The 21,520-nt window shown below is 35.5% G+C and overlaps 1 protein-coding gene across 1 annotated transcript in view; it reads left to right on the top strand.

Annotated features, from left to right (window-relative positions):
* tln2b (talin 2b) overlaps positions 1-21,520 on the top strand; it is a 171,725-nt gene that overhangs the window by 114,800 nt on the left and 35,405 nt on the right. The window contains exons 21-32 of the mRNA XM_016277766.1: positions 968-1,135; positions 2,615-2,909; positions 7,167-7,333; positions 13,259-13,387; positions 14,792-14,905; positions 14,994-15,107; positions 15,190-15,324; positions 15,976-16,104; positions 16,191-16,293; positions 19,070-19,278; positions 19,790-19,909; positions 20,088-20,285. Of these exons, the coding sequence (XP_016133252.1) occupies positions 968-1,135; positions 2,615-2,909; positions 7,167-7,333; positions 13,259-13,387; positions 14,792-14,905; positions 14,994-15,107; positions 15,190-15,324; positions 15,976-16,104; positions 16,191-16,293; positions 19,070-19,278; positions 19,790-19,909; positions 20,088-20,285 (1,881 nt within the window). The remainder of the gene's footprint in view (positions 1-967; positions 1,136-2,614; positions 2,910-7,166; positions 7,334-13,258; positions 13,388-14,791; positions 14,906-14,993; positions 15,108-15,189; positions 15,325-15,975; positions 16,105-16,190; positions 16,294-19,069; positions 19,279-19,789; positions 19,910-20,087; positions 20,286-21,520) is intronic.

The following is a 21,520-nucleotide window of genomic DNA, read 5'->3' as shown; positions in this document are numbered from 1 at the left end:
ACAATGTAATAATATTTAGTATTTTCACGTCTAGGTGGAAATTTTTTTAATTTTTACTACTGTCTGTTCAAAATAAATTAAAAGAAACCGAGCATAGTAGATTTTAATTTTTCCCCCCTGTTGTACCGAAATCGTATTGAACCGTGACATCTGTGTACCGTTACACCCCTAATATACAGTATATAAATATACTATGTATATACTATTACTATATATATATGTAATAGTAATAATAGTATATATATTCAGCATATATATTTTTTTATTTTTTATATATATATATATATATATATATATATATATAATTATTTTTTTATTTTTTTATTTTATTTTTAGTACAATATAAAACTATTGACAAAACTTGTTGTCATTGGTTGTAGGTATTAAAACAGTATTTTTAAGTTTATTACAGAATATATAGAAACGTCTGTTTGATGTGCGTTTTTGCATCTGGGTAACATATTTTTTACAGTGTTTGCTCAAGTCTCTAAGACGTTTCCTGTCAGACATCAAATAGACATTTAGAAAATGTTTTTAAGAAGTTTATCATTTAGAATGTATGTTACTGACATCTTAAAGATGTTTGTACACAGCAGATGCTTTCCAGATATATCTGGAAATATACATCTGTCTTGAATTTTTCGTGCATGTGTCTTGATCTGCTCTTTTGTTTGCCTGCATTCACTGATTGGCTCATGTCAAATCCCTCAGCCAATCACATGCTTCTCGTCTCATTATTTCTTGGCAAAGCAGTTTTCTCTTGTTGTAAACACTTTAGCGCCCATTTTCGACACGTAAAATTTGATTTAGAGTGGTTCAGCTGATGCTGTCACAGTCAGTTAGCCTCTGAGAGCCTTTTATTGCCCTCTATTTTATTCTGTTAAGCTCTATCCTTGCGTTTATTTCATTCATTAGTCTGGGCCAGGTTGCCTCACAGTGTGTTGCTCTGATGACGAATATGTTTCAGGACATTATGATGAACCTGGCTAAAGCCGTAGCTAATGCCGCCGCCATGCTGGTGCTGAAAGCCAAGAACGTGGCACAGGTGGCCGAGGACACGGCGCTGCAGAACCGAGTCATTACCGCCGCCACGCAGTGCGCGCTCTCCACCTCACAGCTGGTGGCCTGTACAAAGGTACTTTTCAGAGTTTGTTGAGGAGTTGACCTTTAAACTTGTATTTATTGAAAGATCTCTGGAATACACTAGAAAACATCTGTCTGGAGATAAAAGGATCTATTTGTTGATGTTAGTTTCAGAAAAGCTGAGTGGCTAGTGTTTGGGGTCGGTAAGATTTTTAAATGTTTTTCAAAAGAAGTCTCTTGTGCTCCGTTTATTTGATAAAAAAAAACAGAAATATTGTGAAATATTTTTACAACTTAAAATAACTGTTTTCTGTTTTAATATGTTTTAAAATATGATTTATTCCTGTGATCAAAGCTGAATTTTCAGCATTATTAACCCAGTCTTCAGTGTCACATGATGCTGCTTCGTATTTTTGTGGAAACTTAGGGTTTTTAGGGTTCTTTTATGAATGTGAAGTTCTAAAGAGCAGCATTTATATGAAATATAATTTTTTTTGTCACATTTTAAATTTCTTTAATGTTAAATGCCTTTAATTTTGATCAATTAAATGCATCTTTACTGAATAAAAGTAATAATTTCTTTTAAAAAATCTTACTCATCTTAAACCTGAATGGTAGTGTATGGTATAACATAATTTAATGATAATATATTACACTTTTTGCTTAAAGTAATAAAATAAGCAAAATATTGACTCAAAATGCACATAAAAACTTCATGAAATGAAAAATAAAATGCAAAATATAATATTGCAAATATAATATTTTAGTGTATTTTCAAATAAACAAACATGTAATTTTAACATTATATAAAGTGTATTTTTGTAATCTTATAATATAAAAATAGGCTATAACATTTATTTTTATATATATATATATATAATATATATATATATATATATATATATATACTGTATATATATTAAAGGAAGTCATTAATTAAGATTATTGTTAATATTTCAACATTTTATTAATTGGGTTTCATGAATGGGATTTCAACAGCAAAAAAAAGTGTCAATCTATAATGAAGATGTACAAGAATTGTAGCTTCAGTAATAGTATTCAACACTTGAGTTAACTAAAAAAAACAGTATGTAATTTGCTCCATAATATCTACCCAGGTTGAGTGAAGAAATCCTATTTGGATAGGTTTTAAAAAGTAAGAAGTACATCTGCGAAACATGAATTTGAACAGGTTTTTGTAAGATAACCGCACATAAGGCACCAAATGTTGTTTGTTGATCATTTAGAATAAGAAACTCCAGACTTTATTCCATCAAAGACTTGCAACTCTGACTTGCAATCAAATACTGACTGATTAATCAGCGATACATCAGTTGGTCACTATTTAATTTTACTTTACTTTTTTATAATGTGTCATGTTGTTTTCTGACACTTATTTCAGTTCTGAGTTCATATTTTCATTTTCAGCTCTAAAAACACACACTTCCTTACACTTGATGCCCAAAATAATCTGTCGCTATTCTGAACACAATGTCTTCCGTCTGTTTCGGTGAACGTGTGATTGTCGTAGGTGGTGAGCCCCACCATCTCGTCCCCGGTGTGTCAGGAGCAGCTGGTGGAGGCGGGCCGTCTGGTGGAGCGATCGGTGGAGGGCTGTGTGAAGGCGTGTCACGCCGCCTCAGAGGAGGGCGAGCTGCTCCGACAGGTGAACTTGGCGGCTGGCGCAGTCAGCCAGGCCCTCAGCGACCTGCTGCAGCACGTACGCCACTATGCCAGCTGCGGCGAGCCGATCGGACGCTACGACCAGGCCACCGACACCATCATGACCGTAACGGAGAACATTTTCACCTCAATGGGGGATGCTGGTGAGTCTGTCCTGAACTGATAGTTTCCTAAAATTTGCCCGAATTATTGCAATGCGTTTGCTAAGGTGTTTTGTGGGGTTGCTAGGGGTGTTAAATTAAAAAAGCCCACCTCCAAGTTTAACTGATCTCTAGATACAGCCTTAAATGGCATTTCATAGGGTGCGTCCCAATCAGCTCCCTAGCTCCTGAGCTCGTGAATCAGTAGATCGTGTACACTAATTCGGTCACTGGTTAGTTCCCTGACTCACTGCATGTTGGGACAGTGATCACTCAAATTCCAGTGACATGATTACGTACAACGTCAAAGGAGAAAATAATAGAACGTCATCACTGGAATTAACAGGCAGGACCAATCTAATTTTTATCTAATTTTTTACTCTCTTTAAACACATCGTCCTGTTACATGTTCTTACAACATTTCAGCCGAATATTAATTATGAATGTTAATTAGATGTGTTCATTACCTGTCTAGCGATGTGTGTTTATGTTGAAATATACTAAAAAACGTTTTGTCTTTTCAAATCTTCTATCGCGTGTCATTATATTTATCGAGTTGGCTCGTGTGGTTTATGTTTCGCACTTCAGTAATGTGACGTTATTTCCAGCACAGTGAGCTCCAATGCTCCCTAGTTTTTGCGGTGCATTGTGGGATTTTTCAGGGAGCGAACGTTCCAGTGCACTGGAAGGATTTCATGATTGAGACAGCCCTTAAAATGGCCCACTCCCTGATCAGTGCCCTTACTGATTGAGATGCACCCATAGTTTTCTTTGCCTACTTTTTGCTAGAGAAACATTTCTTATTGTTATCAGTGTTGAAAACAGTTGTGCTGCTCAGGGTTATTATAGTTAACTAAAATATTACTTTTTCTATTATTCTATTATTTATTGCAATGTGGGATTTTTCAGGGAGCGAACGTTCCAGTGCACTGGAAGGATTTCATGATTGAGACAGCCCTTAAAATGGCCCACTCCCTGATCAGTGCCCTTACTGATTGAGATGCACCCATAGTTTTCTTTGCCTACTTTTTGCTAGAGAAACATTTCTTATTGTTATCAGTGTTGAAAACAGTTGTGCTGCTCAGGGTTATTATAGTTAACTAAAATATTACTTTTTCTATTATTCTATTATTTATTGCAACATTTTATTTGGAATAAATAAATGTTACCTTTTCTTTCTTTTTTTCAGCTAGTTGCCAAGGCAGTATTTCTCATTTTAATTTAATTTATCTTGAAGTACTAAAATCAAATTAAACTGGAATAAAAATAAATAAATATGCAGACATAAAAAAAATATAAAAAGAAAAATTCAAATATGAATAAAAACTATAACCGGATCTGAGTGATAAAAAAAATATTGGTGCTGCTTAATATTTTTGTGAAACATTTTTTCAAAATTGTTTGATGAATAGAAATTTAAGGTTTATATATATAAAAACCTTACTGACACCAAACTTTTGAATAGTGTATCGTATGACATAATTTAATGACTGTAAGTAATTGTTTAATAAAATAAAAAGTATTAATAAATAAAATAAAAAATAATTTTAAAAAATACAATCTTTGTATAATTTGTAAAACTTTTGTAAAATTTTACATCCAATTGTTGTGGCAATTGGTAATTGAATATTAAAAGTGCCCACCTTCAAGTCTGACTGGTCTCTAGATGCGACCTAATGTCATTTAATAGTTTTCTTTGCCCGCGTTCTCCACCAAAACCATATGGTTGAACATTAAGTAATAGCACACCTCTCCTCAACAAGCTGCAAAATTTGAGCTGTCATGCACAATGCAGGATGAATTATGCGCCAGTGTTTATTACTTGGGGTTAAGGGATTGTTCAAATCCCCTAACCACAAAAATGAGCACAATTTTCGCCTTGGAAAGTGCCACTAAATTCGATAGATGGGTCTGTACCACAGGATGTAAAACAATTCCAGGCTACAGAGAATTTATTTAATAAATGGAAATCAAAGTCAAATAAGCATACAGTAATATGCAAGAGAGCTTTAATATCTTTCAGGCACATCGTCCAGACAAAGCATATCTGTGCTGTGACACAATAGGATTAGCTTGTCCATATTCAGAATTGCACCATTTTTTTTTGCTGTTCCTGGCCTCATTTTGAAGCTCTCAATTGTGCACTAACATCTCACCCACTTGCAGTCCTAATTCAGGTGAACCATAAGCAACATTAATTCTCCAATATAATGCGCTGACAAATATTTAGCTTGCTAGCTTTGCTCAGCCTTTGTATCTTGTCTCTATTTTGTCTGCGGTCTGAGCTGTGTTTTTGGGCTGTTTTCAAAACTGAAGATGTTTGTTATGCTATGGCCGTAAGTCTAAAGAATCCTCAAAAGATTCTGCGCCCGCAAGGTTGTTGAAAACATGTCATATAAAACCGCTACAGAGCATCAGATCTGCTCTCAATCACGCACGCCCTGTCTTTGAACTTTTTAAAGGAAAACACATGGCAAAAGCTGCTGGTGGGGTTGACTGCAACTGTTCAAGTTAAACATGGAACATGATAAACGACCCGAGCCAACAAATCATCATCATCAAAGATTTGTTTAGCTTGAAAGTCAAGAATAAATCAATATTGACTCTGTTTGCTTTAATACACATTATGGTTTGTATTGTGCATGATTCATCAGTTATTTAGAAGAAAAAAATTTACTTTTTGTACCCCTTCATGTAGTAATTTGCTGAAACAAATGTAATTTTTTGCTGACATCACTCAAGCCATGCGACCTTAACATTACTTAATATTGGCAATTGGTAGATATTGTTTTATGAACGATTAAAAAAAAAAATTCTTTAGCCAATATGCAGAACCAAATTAAATGATTTTATTTATGCTTTTTGAATAACTTAATAATTTAGACTACAATAAATAATAAATATATACAGTATTTATATATAAATATTTATTTTAAATGCTTTTTACAAAATATTCACTCAAAAATAAATTCATTAAAAATAAATTCAGAAAATATAATGTTGTTTTTTTTTGATCCAGTTATAAAAATTGGAATATTAAGAGGTATTAAATTAAATCCTTAGTATTTTTCGTACAGGATTTGAATGAATGAATTAAATTGTTGAATTATATTTAAATCATTTTTAAAATTCTAACATGTAAAGTATGATATCTTTATATTATTGTAAATACAGTAAATCATTTTATTGATGATTATTATTATTATTATTATTGCTGTTAAAGCCATTTTATTTATTTAAAGTTATTTTGCAGTCAAAATTTGCATTTTGCAATTTTATTTACTTTTTTTTATTATTGTTAAGCTAAACATTTGTCATTTGAACAAAGAATTATCCAAACATATTAAGTAATCTATCAATAAATACTTTTTTGGTAAACCCCAAATGAAAGAATTTCAGCAACCAACAACCAAACAGCTGTTTAATCATTGTTTTAGGCTACTGTTGTTGTTAATTCACTGATTTAATGCAAATAATGGCAAATGCACTGCATTTATAAAATAAGTGTTACTGTTTAAATACATTGAGATGTTCTCAAAGATGAACCTGACCTCCAGTCTCCACATCCCAGTCAAAAAGCATCCTCAAACGTGGCGGTATTTCAGAAGTGAGGTTGTGGCCCACATTCAGCTGCGAACTTGCATTCAGGTTTGACTTCATTCTGTTATTAAAAGCCTACTTTTCATTTTGCAGTGAATCAAATCAAGTCCAGCCTTCTTTCTTTTTTTTGTCATTTAACTCTGAAATAGAGAAAGTAAAATGGGTGAATGCTGCTTCATGTTGATTTAACAAGCTTACTATTTTCACACTGAATCCATCCTACGTTTCGAGAGGTAAAACACCCCTTAAGCACACCTCTCTCCCTTGATAATCTTGTCAACGCTTGTATTTCTGGATCTATGTAGGTGTTCGGGAAATACAGAGTCCATTTATGGAAAACGAGTAGGCACGCTTTTGAAAGGGCCCTTGATCAATGATGTACTACAGGTCACACGGGTGCACAACCATTTGAGCACTTCGGTTCCTGAAGCGATATGCAGAGAGAAAGCAGAAAGATTGATTTTCAAAGAGAACAGCTTCAGCGGAGCCAGATTCACACACATCAAAGAAACGTGGAATGGCTGTTGGTTTTTTTCTCCTCCGGTCTGCAGTCAAGGACAGTGAATATACTGTGGAAGGAGCCAAGAATATGCCTGTAGATGTTTCTGAAGAAACATAAAATCTGCCCACTATAAATAACATTTATTTTCACATTTACAGGTGAAATGGTACGACAGGCGCGGGTTCTGGCCCAGGCCACCTCGGACTTGGTGAATGCGATGCGCTCCGACGCCGAGGCTGAAATCGATGTGGATAATTCCAAGAAACTACTCGCGGCTGCCAAGCTGTTGGCCGATGCCACTGCCAGAATGGTGGAAGCTGCAAAGGTATGAAAACTAGAGCAAGATACTAACTCAGCATTTACAGTATAAAAAAATACCTTGATTATGCCATAATTTCATACCATGAAATAGTTTGTTTTGACAGGTACCATGACAATTTCCACCAAATAATAATTTTATATTTTGTAAATAATGTTTGTTTTAAAGGGGTCATATGATGCTGCTAAAAAGAACATTATTTTGTGTATTTGAAAACCTAAAATGTGTTTTAAGGTTCAAAAAACACATTATTTTCCACATACTGTACATTATTGTTTCTCCGGAAATAAGTGACAGCTTTATAATTATAAAGAGAGCACTCTTTGCGCACTTTCCATTCAGAATTTGAATAAGTTTTGTTTTTCATGGTGCAAAGAGGACCCGTTACTGCTTACACGCTGCAAGGTTTCGAGAGTGACATGCGCATATAATTGTTAAATAACCATAACAATAGACAGGGCAAAAATATGTCCAAATAGATGTACATTAAGGCTAGAGCACCCTCACTGATTTCAGAAGCACCCTCAGTGAATTGTTTCTAGAACCGGGCCTGTCTGTATCTGGAGAAGTAGGAGAAATTATTATTTTATATATTTATACATAAAATATATTAAAAATATTATATTTGGTATATATTTGCCCTATAAATTAAAGTCTCATGTAATGCTCTAACATGATGTACTGTAGACTATGTACTTTGAGCAACCATGAATGGTCCTCTCCAATACCGTGACGCAGATAGCACACAAAATTATGACAAAATTATACCCCAATATATAATTTCATGACGATAAAGCTCCCAGGATTCTGCAATGTCTATTTTAAAATTATATTTGTATTAGGTCTTTGCATTGTTCCAGAGATGGCTTTAGTTCTCAACTGCGTGCAGGAGAAGCATTACTTCTAATTTGGCCAAAGAAAACTAGTAAATCGACATGTTTCTGTATTCATTTGTGCATTTTTCAAATGTTTATTATATGTGCAGAAAGTCATAAACAAAAATCTTAAAAGATTTCAGTTTTGGTTTTCAACATAGCATTTAAAAATACAACAACCGTTCTTTTTTTCTTTTTTTCCATCATGGTTAAAAAAATAAAAACTAATGGATCTAAAAGTACACGGTCCGTGTTTCTCAGTTGGTCGCACGAGCACATAATTTGGTCGCAGTTTTTTTTTTTTTTTTTTGCTACAACATGGCATTAATCGATGCATGCTGATGAACCTTTATCATAGTTTATAGTTATATGGTAACGAGTGTTCAACATTAAACCCGTTCTTTTTCATCAGTATTATTTGTGATTTGAATTTTGTGAACGGGAATTCCTCTTTTGCTGTGTTATAAGCCAGACTTTGGACGCTTTCACTTTCGAATTCGCGATCTTGGTGTCACATTTTACAAGAAAAGATCATTGTCTGTTTTGCTTATATCTATACACCTTTCACTTTATAAGACTAAAACAAAAGATTGATTCATTGTTATTTTTAATTAAAAAGCACAACAACAATAAAACAGTAGGCTATAATGACAAACTAGCTTACATAATGTTTATTAACAAAAATGAATAAGATGAGGCATGGCTCCACATGCTATATTATATACTAACTAATAAATTACAGAATGTTTGGCAAACAGTGAGGAATCAAAAGATCCAGGGGGCGTGGTTGGCTCCAGATCCAACTCCTCCCACCTTACATATGCATATACCTAAACCTACCCGTCTCCACCCCTAAACCTACCAATCTCCACCCCTTAGATGTGGATCCATATTGGGTGGAGATGGGTAGGTTTAGGGGTGGAGACGGGTAGGTTTAGGGATCAGGGGGTGGAGACAGGTAGGTTTAGGTATACGTAAGGTGGGAGGAGTTGGATCTGGATCCAACCACGCCCCCTGAATCTTGTGTTCTGCAGTCAGGACCATCTCCGCACGTTCGCGCTTGTGCTGACATGGCAAGTAGCCTATAAACCAGGCTCTACACCTGAAGCATTCGCACTGAAAGCACCTCTCTTCACGTGATCAGTGAAATCTGACTCCTGCTACAGTGTGCCTCGCTGTATGGAGCAGACGCTTTGGAGCAGGGCAGACCATGCACTCGCACAAATGCGACCACGTCAAATTTGAACTCGCACATTCTCAAAAAATTGTCACAAATGTGACCATTTTGGTCGCAGTCTATATGCGGATGTCACTGCCAAAACTTTACAGCATGCAGCTGTCACTGGTCCAACAGCCTCATGAAAAGAAAAATGTATTCAAATTCTGAATGAATTAGCCAAGAAAGTGCACTCTGCGCTCCCTATAATAATTATAAAGCTGTCATTTATTTCAGTTTATCGCGATCTCACAAAAATCCGTTATAATCAATGAGGCTCGACCATAGGAGGGGTTTAGAGAGACTGAATCTTAGAACTGCTTCGAACAAATCGTTTGAGAATCGTTGGAAAATGAGGTGATATTAAATGCATATTTTGAGGAAACGAAAGGGTTGTTTGACCTTGCATGCATGTAAACCTATTGTAGGAGACTCCCAAAACAATACTAGGAACCTTAGAAATAATAGGGGGCATAATAAGGGCACTTTAAGATCATAAAAATATCGAAGCTAAAGGTTTTCATAAAGCAGTTATGGTAGCCACGTCAGTAGCGCGAGAGGGCGCTAGCGTCTGTATAGACATGCTAAAAAAAGGTGGAAATTAAATTTAGCATTATATACATTAAAAAACAAGCTTTATATATTTTTTACGATTTTTAATGAAATACTAATTTTGAATAATGAAAATTAGTTTGTGTCTGCTTATTCTATTCATCAGTGTTTGAGCCATTAAAGAAGAAACCGCATTTTCCATATTTCCGTTCTGGGTTAAAAAACTAAAAACTAATGGACACAGACGTACACGGACCGTGTGCGTGTTTTGTGTTTTTTAGTTTGTTATAGTGTTTTTGTTTCACTTTGTTTGTTTTTTGGGTTTCGAGGTTTTTTTTTGGGGGGGGGGGGGGTTCAGTTTTGTTTGGAGTTTTTGTTTTATGTTCTGTTTTATTTTGGGGGTTTTTGTTTTAGGTTCATGTATGTATATTTATGTATGTATGTGCAGCATGGTAATACCATGTTTTTTGAACATGTATCATGGCTGCTCCATGCTTTAGGACATATTACTCTTTGGAATGCCTTGCCATATCATGGTAATAACATAATATATAATCATTCAGTACTATATCAAATGTTTAACATGATACCATCGTTGTACTATGGTACTGCTACAGATCTTTTTGTAAGGGTAAAAAAGAATGCTCGCTGTAGGTCATTTTGTATGTTTCCATTTTTTTTGTGTTTTTTTAATATCCAAAATCAGAAGGACCCAGAATCAGCAGCCACACTGTAATGTGCTTCTCCTCATCACTGCTTCATCTCTGATACCTAAAAGAGCCTTGAGCCATCATTTAGATTCGACTCGTGATAAGATGGACCACAGATTCAATTTTCAATCCCCATCAGCAACACAGAGAATTATAAATGGTCAGGATATGATTCTTATGCAGCCATATGAAGTGCAGGCTTATGGTTTGTTAGGCACATTTGATACATGATACATTAATCACAACATCACTGCCATTTGCAAATGTAAAGAGGAGGAATGAGCCACAGACCGGTTTCCTTGGTAACAGAGATGGAGCAGACACCCCCTAATTCCTCTTTGCATTGAATGTTTTGTAATGCACCGTAAGTGTGCGGATGGTGTAGCTAAGAGTTCTGCTGTCGCTGACAAATTTCCCTTCACAGGGCTGACCGAGTCTGGGATTTATCTGTGACAACTTTGTCCTCTGAGAATTGCCTTTCACTTTCTGTTTAACCATTAAACAAGGAGATAAAGTGGAACAAAGAGAAACACCAAGGCTTCAAAATGGCATATTAGCTACTAGTTTTTAAAGTAATTTGCAGTTATGTATACTGTCAGTGTTTATATATGACTATGGTATATATGACTATATTCAAAATATAACACAGCCTCTGCTTAAACGTCTTTTTCTTGATTATTATATGATTGAACAGTCATAGACGAGATATTTTTTACAAAAATTTAGATTAATTAACTGTATTAATTTGTGATTTGATACCTGGATACCATTTGCTAACTACTGTAAACATGCAATGTAGTGAGGTTATTCAATAACAATATAGCATATTATTTTTTGGAACAAAAGTGTCAGTTGAAAGTCTATTTCCACATCATAGTAAAAAAAAAAATCTGTGACGTTCTCTCATTATTGTAATGTTTTATTTCATTATTGTGACTGTATCTCATAGTTGCGCCCTTACATCTCCCAAATGTTCCTTTATTTCCCATAATTTTGACTGTATCTCATAATTGTGACTATATCTCACAATTGTGGTTTTAAATCCCATAATTGTGGTTTATTTCCCATAATCGTAACAATATCTCATAATTGTGACTTTATATCTCGTAATTGTGGTTTTATTTCCAATAATTGTGACTATATCTCACAATTGTGGTTTTATTTCCCATAATTGTGGTTTTATTTCCCATAATCGTAACAATATTTCATAATTATGACTTTATATCTCACAATTGTGGTTTTATTTCCCATAATTGTGGTTTATTTCCCATAATGGTAACAATATTTCATAATTATGACTTTATATCTCACAATTGAGGTTTTATTTCCAATAATTGTGACTGTATCGCATAATTGTGACTTTATATCTCGTAATTATTTGGGGGTTTTTTCCAATAATTGTGACTATATCTCACAATTGTGTTTTTATTTCCCATAATTGTAATTAAATATCATAATTATGACTTTATATCTCACAACTGTGGTTTTATTTCCCATAATTGTGATTATATCTCATAATTGTGACTTTATATCTCGTAATTGTAGTTTTATTTTTAATAATTGTGACTATATCTCATAACTGTGACTTTAACATTCACAATAGTGACGATATTTACATTTAGTCATTTTGCAGACGCTTTTATCCAAAGCGACTTACAATTGGGGGATACATAAAGCGATTCTTCTTAAAGAGGCAAACAGACACAGGAAGTGCTTGTAATACCAAGTTTTAGGCATTGTTCAAATAAGTACAACCTAGAAAGAGAAGGAATAAATAAAGGGAAAGACAATTGTTTTTTTTTTTTTTTTTTTTTTTTTTTTTACAATGTCTTGAACTTGATGCGAGCCGCAACCGGTAGCCAGTGCAAGGAGATAAAGAGAGGTGTAACATGGGCTCTTTTGGGCTCATTGAAGACGAGTCGTGCCGCTGCATTCTGAATCATTTGTAGAGGTTTGATTGTGCTTGATGGAAGTCCAGCCAGAAGAGCATTGTAATCCAGCCTAGAAATGACAAGGGCCTGGACAAGAAGTTGTGCAACATGCTCCGTTAGAAAGGGCCTGATCTTTCTGATGTTGTGCAATGCAAACCTGCAAGATCGAGCAGTCTTTGCAATGTGGTCTTTGAAGGTCAGCTGGTCATCAAAGGTTACACTAAGATTTCTGACCGAAGTTGATGGGGTAATTGTAGAAGAAATTGTAGAACTCAATTATGATATCTTGTAATTGAGACAAATTGTGAACATTACACATAATTGCAACTTTATTTTTTATTACTATGTATCTGAAAAAAATGCAACTTTATGTAGCGCAATTCAGAATTTTTTTTTACATTTTTTTTAACCTTATTTTAATTTAAACCTTTTTATAAAATATTAGGCAGTGTAGAGCATATAATGCACATATTTAGTAAGCAGTTTGCTTCCATTCTGAACATAGCCCATGAGAAAAATTACCCAAAACAAGCTATTGTTGCATGTTAACAACACATATACAGTAATGTAGACTGCTATTAAAACCAATTCACAGAAGTAGGTACGGTACATAAAACTAACCAAATACCTGTGTTGTTTTTGTGCAGGGTGCTGCTGCATACCCAGAAAATGAAGACCAGCAGCAGAGGCTGCGAGAGGCTGCTGAAGGGTTACGGGTCGCCACCAACGCAGCCGCTCAGAATGCCATCAAAAAGAAACTCATTCACCGACTGGAGGTGAGGACATGTATTATGCCACCTCCCGTTCAGTGTCCGCTCTGTGTTTGATCCTGCCTTGAATCACACAGTTTTAACATACTAAATTATAGTGGTATGGAGGACGCTAATAAAATGTAAAAATGGATTACTGTGCAAGCCCATTTTTAAGCTCAACAGCATCCATCCCCAGTTTTGTGTCTGTTTAGGTCAAAACTTGTATTAGCAAGGAAGAGGTGGCTTTTTATCAGCCTGTATGTGGTAGCAGTCTAGTTTCCATAGCGGGTATTTTTCCATTGGCCGACAGTTTCAGTCAGTGGAATCCAGCGTTCTGGTTCTGTTTGGTCTCTTCACATCAACAAAAATGGCTTTGTTCTTGAGGTTCTTTTTTTCTGTCTCTTCCATTTATCATCCTTCCTCACACATGGAATATTCTTTCATAAAACAAAGAATCTTTTTCATGTTGCTCGCCTTCTTTTGCTCTTACTTCTAAAGTGTAGCATGCTGCCACTGGATTTTGCAAAATCCTTTTATGATGGACATCGCCAGAAACATCCCAAATGCTCTACAATCCTTGCTGAACCTGTAATGAAATTCACTCAGAACAGTCAGGTTTTTGTATGGTTAACACTACATCTAACCCGGTGCACAGTGATGCCAAAGTTTAGGGCAGCACAGTTAATTGAAATAAAACCAAAATCGCAATATTGCTTAGTGTGATTATCAAGTCGCAAAGACTGCAATTTAATTATATAAAAAAAAAAATATATATATATATATACTGAACAAATGCATACACTGAACATGAAGAAATTAGGTATTGTAATTTTACAGTTGGTTTAAATATAAAATTATTATTATTATTATGTTCTTAAATACTTGTTTTTTTATTTTACATTGAAATATTACAATAGTTTTATTTACTATTTTTATTTAGCAATAGTAGTAGTAGTTTGTGGTTATTATTCCTAATAAATAAATAAAGAAAAAATAATTTAAACTGTATTGTAAAAAATATTATAATTTTTATTATATATAGCAATAATATTTCTTATTTTTATTTATATAATACTATTATTATTACTAAATAAATATTTATATTTGTATTTATATAAAATAATATTTTTTAGCATAGTAATAGTAGTTGTAGCAATATATTTATTATTGTTGTTGTTGTTGAATTGTCATATTTATATATATATTCACAGTATATTCACAGTGTTTTTGGTCAAATAGTGCTGTCCTACTTTTTTTTTTATCACGATTTTTATTTTAAAAAATAAATTGCTATTAGTTTTTTTTTTTCCTTCTCCAAATTGTGCAGCCCTACCAGATGTAATAGACCGCCACTGTTTCCACGTTTGTTATTTGCTGTGTTAGTAATTATTGAAGCTGTAATTCATTATTGTTATTTGTCTGGAACAGAATGCAGCTAAGCAGGCCGCAGCCGCAGCTACGCAAACCATTGCCGCCGCCCAGAATGCAGCTGCATCCAATAAGAACACCATGTCACATCAGCAGCTCGTGTTCAGCTGCAAGGTATTGTGGGTAGTTCTGTTCTGTTTAGTTCAGGATTTTTGAATTTGAATAAAACTATTCCGACTGTGGATTTGTGGATGCTCTTCAGGCAGTGGCCGACCATATCCCACAACTAGTACAGGGAATGAGGGGCAGTCAGGCCTACCCGGAAGATCTTGGTGCCCAACTCGCCCTTATCATCGCCAGCCAGAGTTTCCTGCAGGTAAAACGCACATTCTATGTTTGTTTAGCAGCCTCTGATTTGACGTTTAAATGATCCTCACATTGTTTCTGTCTCCAAACAGCCGGGAAGCAAAATGGTGACGTCTGCTAAAGCGGCCGTTCCGACGGTAACTGACCAGGCAGCTGCGATGCAACTTGGTCAGTGTGCCAAGAACCTGGCCACCTGCCTGGCAGAGCTGCGCACAGCTGCACAGAAGGTGCCCACAGTTCACTGCCTCCTAGTAGATCCAAAACACCTTTAAATACTGAAGCATATTGTAATAATAATCAGGCGTAGAGATTCATCCTTCCATTACTCATGTTTTAAAGGGACAGTTTGGACAGAAATGATAGTTTTCTCAAAATTTAAAGTGTGGTCACATTTTCACAGTTGAATTTCAGTGGGAATCTGTGCAAATAGGAACTTTTCATGAGTGCGACAGACAGTCGTTAAAATTGTTTTAAGCTGTGAAAGAATATCTACACTATTGATAATAGACTTAGACGCCATATTGAAATTAACAAGGATGAAAACAAATAGACTTACAGTCTTAACAATGGCACTGTATAAAGGTCCTAGATGACGTAATTTTACGCAACTCACTTTCAAAACTGTTTTATGAGGTTTTTAACTACTTTTAACTTTTTTCAGAAAGACATTTATCAGCTGAACAATTGATATATTGTTAAACAACAGTAGAATCCACTAAACGCACTGCACTTCAGTCCCTCAGAGCTTTGTGTTCAGTCCTGTCAAAAATAGAAAATGGCACTACCCTGTCTAAGGTGTATGGACAATGGAGCTTTTTTCACAAAAGTTGGCTGTAAATGTTTTTGTTTGTTTGTTATATTTGTGTATTGTTTCATAGGCTCATGAGGCGTGTGGTCCTCTGGAGATCGACTCGGCTCTCAATGCTGTTCAGACTCTCAAGAGTGAACTGCAAGATGCTAAAATGGCCACACTGGAAGGACAACTCAAACCGCTACCTGGAGAATCGGTAGGTGAAATTTATCACATAAAACTAAATCATCAAACTTGTTAGCAGTAGTCCTCACCGTTACTTCTTCACACTTGTGTCTGTAGTTGGAGAAGTGCGCTCAGGATCTCGGAAGTACGTCTAAAGCTGTGGGCTCCTCCATGGCCCAGTTATTGACCTGTGCCGCCCAGGGCAACGAACATTATACTGGTGAGATGACTTATGTTGCTTTTCAGCATATGAAACACAATATTTCAGGAGAATATATCTATCCTGAATATGAAACGTGCAGTATAACAACAGGATTTACACAAGTAGGACACATTCCTGGATTAACATCCCATCAACCAATCATCATTACCCTTTGAATTTGGGGTTAAGTCCTTGATTGTTTGGTAGAACACAAACAGCAAATGTTGATCCATGAGCATGTCTTGTTTTTTGTAAATAACATTAAAACGAATTATGTACTATTTGAATACAAATTTAAATAAACGCTCCTGAAGCAATTTACAATGCATTCAAGATAATCGAACCCAAGACCTTGGCATCCCTAGTGAAATTCTCTACCAGTTGAGCTAAACAAAAAGTAGTTAATCACCCAGGTTTTTATTATCAAGTATCTTTTGCAACAAAAACAGAGACATTTGCAGAAATATCTAAATTCATCTACGATTAATATTTCATGCATCTACGAGATGCTTGTAAGCTGGCTGAGTTTTCCCAACAAAGCTGCTTCTTCCAAATTAACGGCATGAAAACTGAGAGGAGAGCGATGCTGTAACTTACCTGCACCACCCATCAATTTTTCACTCTGTCTGGCTGGATCGTTGCTCTCAGGAGAGCTTCTGAAGACAGATTTTAATGGCATGCTCGAACAAATCCCCCCTCTTCCACTCCGGCTCCTGCAGCTTCTCAAGCCAAGGGTATAACTAACCCCCGTCCCTCATTAATCTTATTTTCACTAGATTTAACATACCATCAGCAATTGGGCTCTACTTGGCTGGATAATGCAATTTGATGCAATTTGCCTGCATTGGCCCTTCCCTTTTTTTTTTTGCTTTCTGTTCTATAAGTAAAGGCCAGATCCCATATGGCGCCTTATTTTCTTTCCACACTCATTTACTGGAACAGCGGGGGCATTCTGAGTCAACCATGAGCCAAAATGAGGCATAAAACTTTATTTGGAGCAAAACATTTGGACTGGGTGCTTCAAAAATGTCCCTCATTTTGCATTACAGTTTATTGCAGTCGGTCAGTAAATGTAAAAATAAAAATAAATGTGTTTTTGATGACTGATACCAGTGTTGATAATTAAGAGAAGAATGTGGTTGAACGCCATTTATAATGCTATAATGGAATCCAAAAATGAAACCAAAAAAATCATACAAATTGGCAAAACTATTTATTTGCCACATTTTCTCTTTAAAAACAAACCCTCTGAAGATTAATTAGGCCAAGCAGACATCGTTATCAAATGATGCAGATAATCTCAGTCTTTTACAATGATAGAACGATATAATGCCAAATATCGGCAATTAATCGGATTTGTCCAGTCAGTTATTGTAATAGATATGAATGAATGAATGATGCATAAATAAAGCTTTGTGTATTGTTGTACACCTAAAGCACTTTACAATCATGTGGGAGGGTCTCTCATCAACCACAGAATCTCATACAATCAAAAATCAGCTGATTAATTGTTCAGAGTGATATATCCTTTGATCGCTATGGTAAATATAATATCAGAATGTCAAATATAATTTATTATCTGGCCGATATATCGGTCAATAACTGATAGATATAATCTCAGAATGCCAAATATTTTCCAACTATTGTCCAGTTATATATTGTTCGATTGCTATGATAAATATATTCTCAGATTGCTAGATATCAGTGTAGTCTGCCCAGTTTATCAGAACACTGATAATTATAATCTCCTAATGACAGATATCATAGATTAAATGATCTGATCAATATATTGGTTGATCATTATGATCAAAATAATCTCATAATGTCAGATACTGGCAGATTAATCAGCCAATAATTGCCAAATTCAATGACTTATCACTCTAGTCAATAAATCAGCTAATCACTGAGATAGATATAATGTCACAGTGTTAAATATTGGCTGATATATTGGTCGATCAATATGCTAGAAAGATATAATATTAAATGGCAAATTTATGCAGATTAATCAGACTGGCCAATATATTGGTCAATCACTATGATAAATATAATCTCAAAATCATTCAGTCTGGTTGATGTATATTGACTGATTAATTGGTGATAAATTGCCCAATTGCTAAAATAAATATAATCTCAGAATACCAAGAATAGTCTTGTTAATATATTGGTTGATCACTGATATAATCTCAGAAATATTGCAAATATTATCCGATTATTCGGTCTAGCTGTTATATCGGTATATCACTGTAATAGATATAATAGCAGAATCTCAAATATTGTCCAGTTAATTGGTCTGACTGTTATATCAGTAGATCCCTGTGATGGATATAATATCAAATTGTCAAATGCTCTCTAATTACTAAATCTGTTTTATTGGTAGATCACAGTGATTTAATCTCAGAATGCAAAATATCGTACAAATAATCAGTCTGAATACAAAAGTCTGACTGTTATATTGGTAGATCATTGTAATAGATATAATCTCAAAATGGCAAATAGTGGTTGATTAATCAGTCTGATGATTATATTGGTAGACCACTGTGATAGATATAATCTAAGAATGCCAAATATTGGCCAATTAATCGGTCTGTTATATCGGTAGATCATTGTAATAAATATAATCTCAAAATTGCAAATATTGGCCAATTAATTGGTCTGATGATTATATTGTTAGATTACTGTGATAGATGTAACCTCAGAATGCCAAAAAATGTCCAATTAATCGTCCTGGTCCATATACCAGTTATAATATATATTTTCAATTGCTTATATTTGTGTGTGTGTGTGTTTGCGGCAGGAGTGGCAGCAAGGGAAACCGCTCAAGCTCTGAGGACGTTGGCCCAGGCCGCGAGGGGAGTGGCAGCGAGTACCGTGGAGCCCCAAGCTGCAGCGGCCATGCTGGACTCTGCCTGTCACGTGATGGAGGGCTCGGCCATGCTAATCCACGAAGCCCACCAAGCCCTAGTGTGCCCTGGTGATGCAGAGAGCCAGCAGAGATTAGCACAGGTAGAACGACGCACATTACATGCATTCCACCATTAAACAACACGCAAATAACGACAGATGTCCACCCATCTGCGAGAACATGTATTCAATGACAAGTAGAAGCTAAAATAGAAGTTTGGTTGCATAGTTATCCAAAAAAAAAGTATTTATTCATCTTTATATGAGGCCAGAATAGTTTTTGTCTTCTTCAGCTACTGTGTTAAAACCAGATCAATCTCCCATCAGCTCCCTCTTGGCAATTATCTCCAATAAACTGAGCTATTTTCTATTGTCTCTCTGTTTCTCGGCGCACCCTTTTTCTGGAAGGCACCAGCGTGCCTCCTGATTCACACAGGTTCCTTTGGGATGCAAACATATTGCTTGGCATATGTCTGTGACAGTGGCATAAATTAGGGACACAGATTTCTCTGTTGTGCCGAGGGGCTGATTTGAATTTTAGATTCACGCCGCATCTCTCCGGGCTTTTGTAGAGTTATTGGTGGGAATGTGCGTGTTTGTTGGTGTTTTTCAGGTGGCGAAGGCTGTCTCTCACTCTCTGAATAACTGTGTGAACTGCTTACCTGGACAGAAGGATGTGGACATGGCTCTCAGGAGCATTGGCGAAGCCAGTAAAAAATTGCTTGTGGAAAATGTACGTTTTTTTGTCGGTTCTGTGTAGCTACTAGTGAGTCTAAACATAAAACTGTGTAAATTATCCGAAAAATGTTATTACATAAATTGTTGCAATTTATAAATGCTGTTCACAGAAATTCCATCTGATCATGTTTCATGAATGAGGCCCAACAGTGATCAACCCTAACTTTTTCCAGTTTCCTCCATGCTCCAAATCCTTCCAAGAGGCCCAGACTGACCTGAACCACACGGCAGCGGAGCTCAATCATTCAGCCGGAGATGTGGTGCAGTCTACACGTGGGAGCAGCAGCCAGCTGGCTGTGGCTTCCGGGAAGTTCAGCCAAGACTTTGACGAGTTTTTAGATGCTGGCATCGAGATGGCCGGACACACTCAGGTACAGTTTCAGCACCCTCTTAGAGCTGAGAGATCGTTCTTAACATGCTCCGCCCACAGAGAAATCTCATTGGTCCATTTACATTTATGCATTTAGCAGATGCTTTTATCTAAAGCGACTTACAAAAGAGGAACCAAACAACTCTTCAAAGAGCTAACAATATTCATAATACACAATGCCAGGTTTATTAAACAGCTAGATTAGGTCCAAAATCCTTGAATTTGTTGCTTTGCACAACATTTTGCATTTTGTTGAAATAACAATAATGAAAATTTTTCATGTACACATGTATACTATTGTTCAAAAGATGTAAGATGTTTTTGAAAGTAGTTACGTATGCTCACCAAGGCTGCATTTATGTTTAAAAATACAGTAACTTTTGAAAGGTAGTATACACAGTATATATGTTAAACAACTAACCAAAGAGAAAAAACAAATGGCGTTCACATTTTCTAAAATGATTCATTTGTTAATTAGCGCCTCACATCTAATTCACTCAGGCACATAATTGTTTCAGAGAGCATGAAGATGCTCCACCCTAATGAAATCTTTGATGATGTTCTGGTTCTGCATGTTTTGTTGATTCATTTGGAGAGATAGGTGAGCAGAGGGGTTGATGGAGCATGAAATGCCCGTTAAAGGATGACTGAGGGATAGTGCGGGACACAGAGGTCTGGCTGGACAGAACAGGCCAGAAGCTATCAGCAGATAGTCTAGCTCTTTGAGACTAATGCCCATCGAAATGATATGTAAAATAAGAGCCACGGTTTGCTCTTTTTAAGGGCAAAATTAGAAAAGCAAACACTGTAAAAAATCAAAGGTTGGGAAAACGTAAAAGTTTAAGGCAACCAGCTTCAGGAGATTTGAGTTTTCTCAACTTGTTGTTTTCAGTTTATACAACAAAAAGTTGAGAAAAACTCAAAAATCTACTACAAAAACAAGCTGAAAAAGCTCTAAAATGTCCTGAAGCTGGTTGCCTTCTCAACTTTATCAGGAGATTTGAGTTTTCTCAACTTGTTGTTTTCAGTTTATACAACAAAAAGTTGAGAAAACTCAAAAATCTACTACAAAAACAAGCTGAAAAAGCTCTAAAATGTCCTGAAGCTGGTTGCCTTCTCAACTTTTGATTTTTGTACAGTGAATCAACTTGGATCATGAATATTAATTATGTGGAATCATATAATTAATATTCAGTAGGCCTACAATGCCTTGAAAGGCAGACAATGGTTTACCAC

This window comes from Sinocyclocheilus grahami, unplaced genomic scaffold, assembly GCF_001515645.1.
Source record: "Sinocyclocheilus grahami isolate Dianchi unplaced genomic scaffold, SAMN03320097.WGS_v1.1 scaffold115.1, whole genome shotgun sequence".
NCBI lineage: Eukaryota > Metazoa > Chordata > Actinopteri > Cypriniformes > Cyprinidae > Sinocyclocheilus > Sinocyclocheilus grahami.
This window is presented reverse-complemented; position numbering and strand designations above follow the sequence as displayed.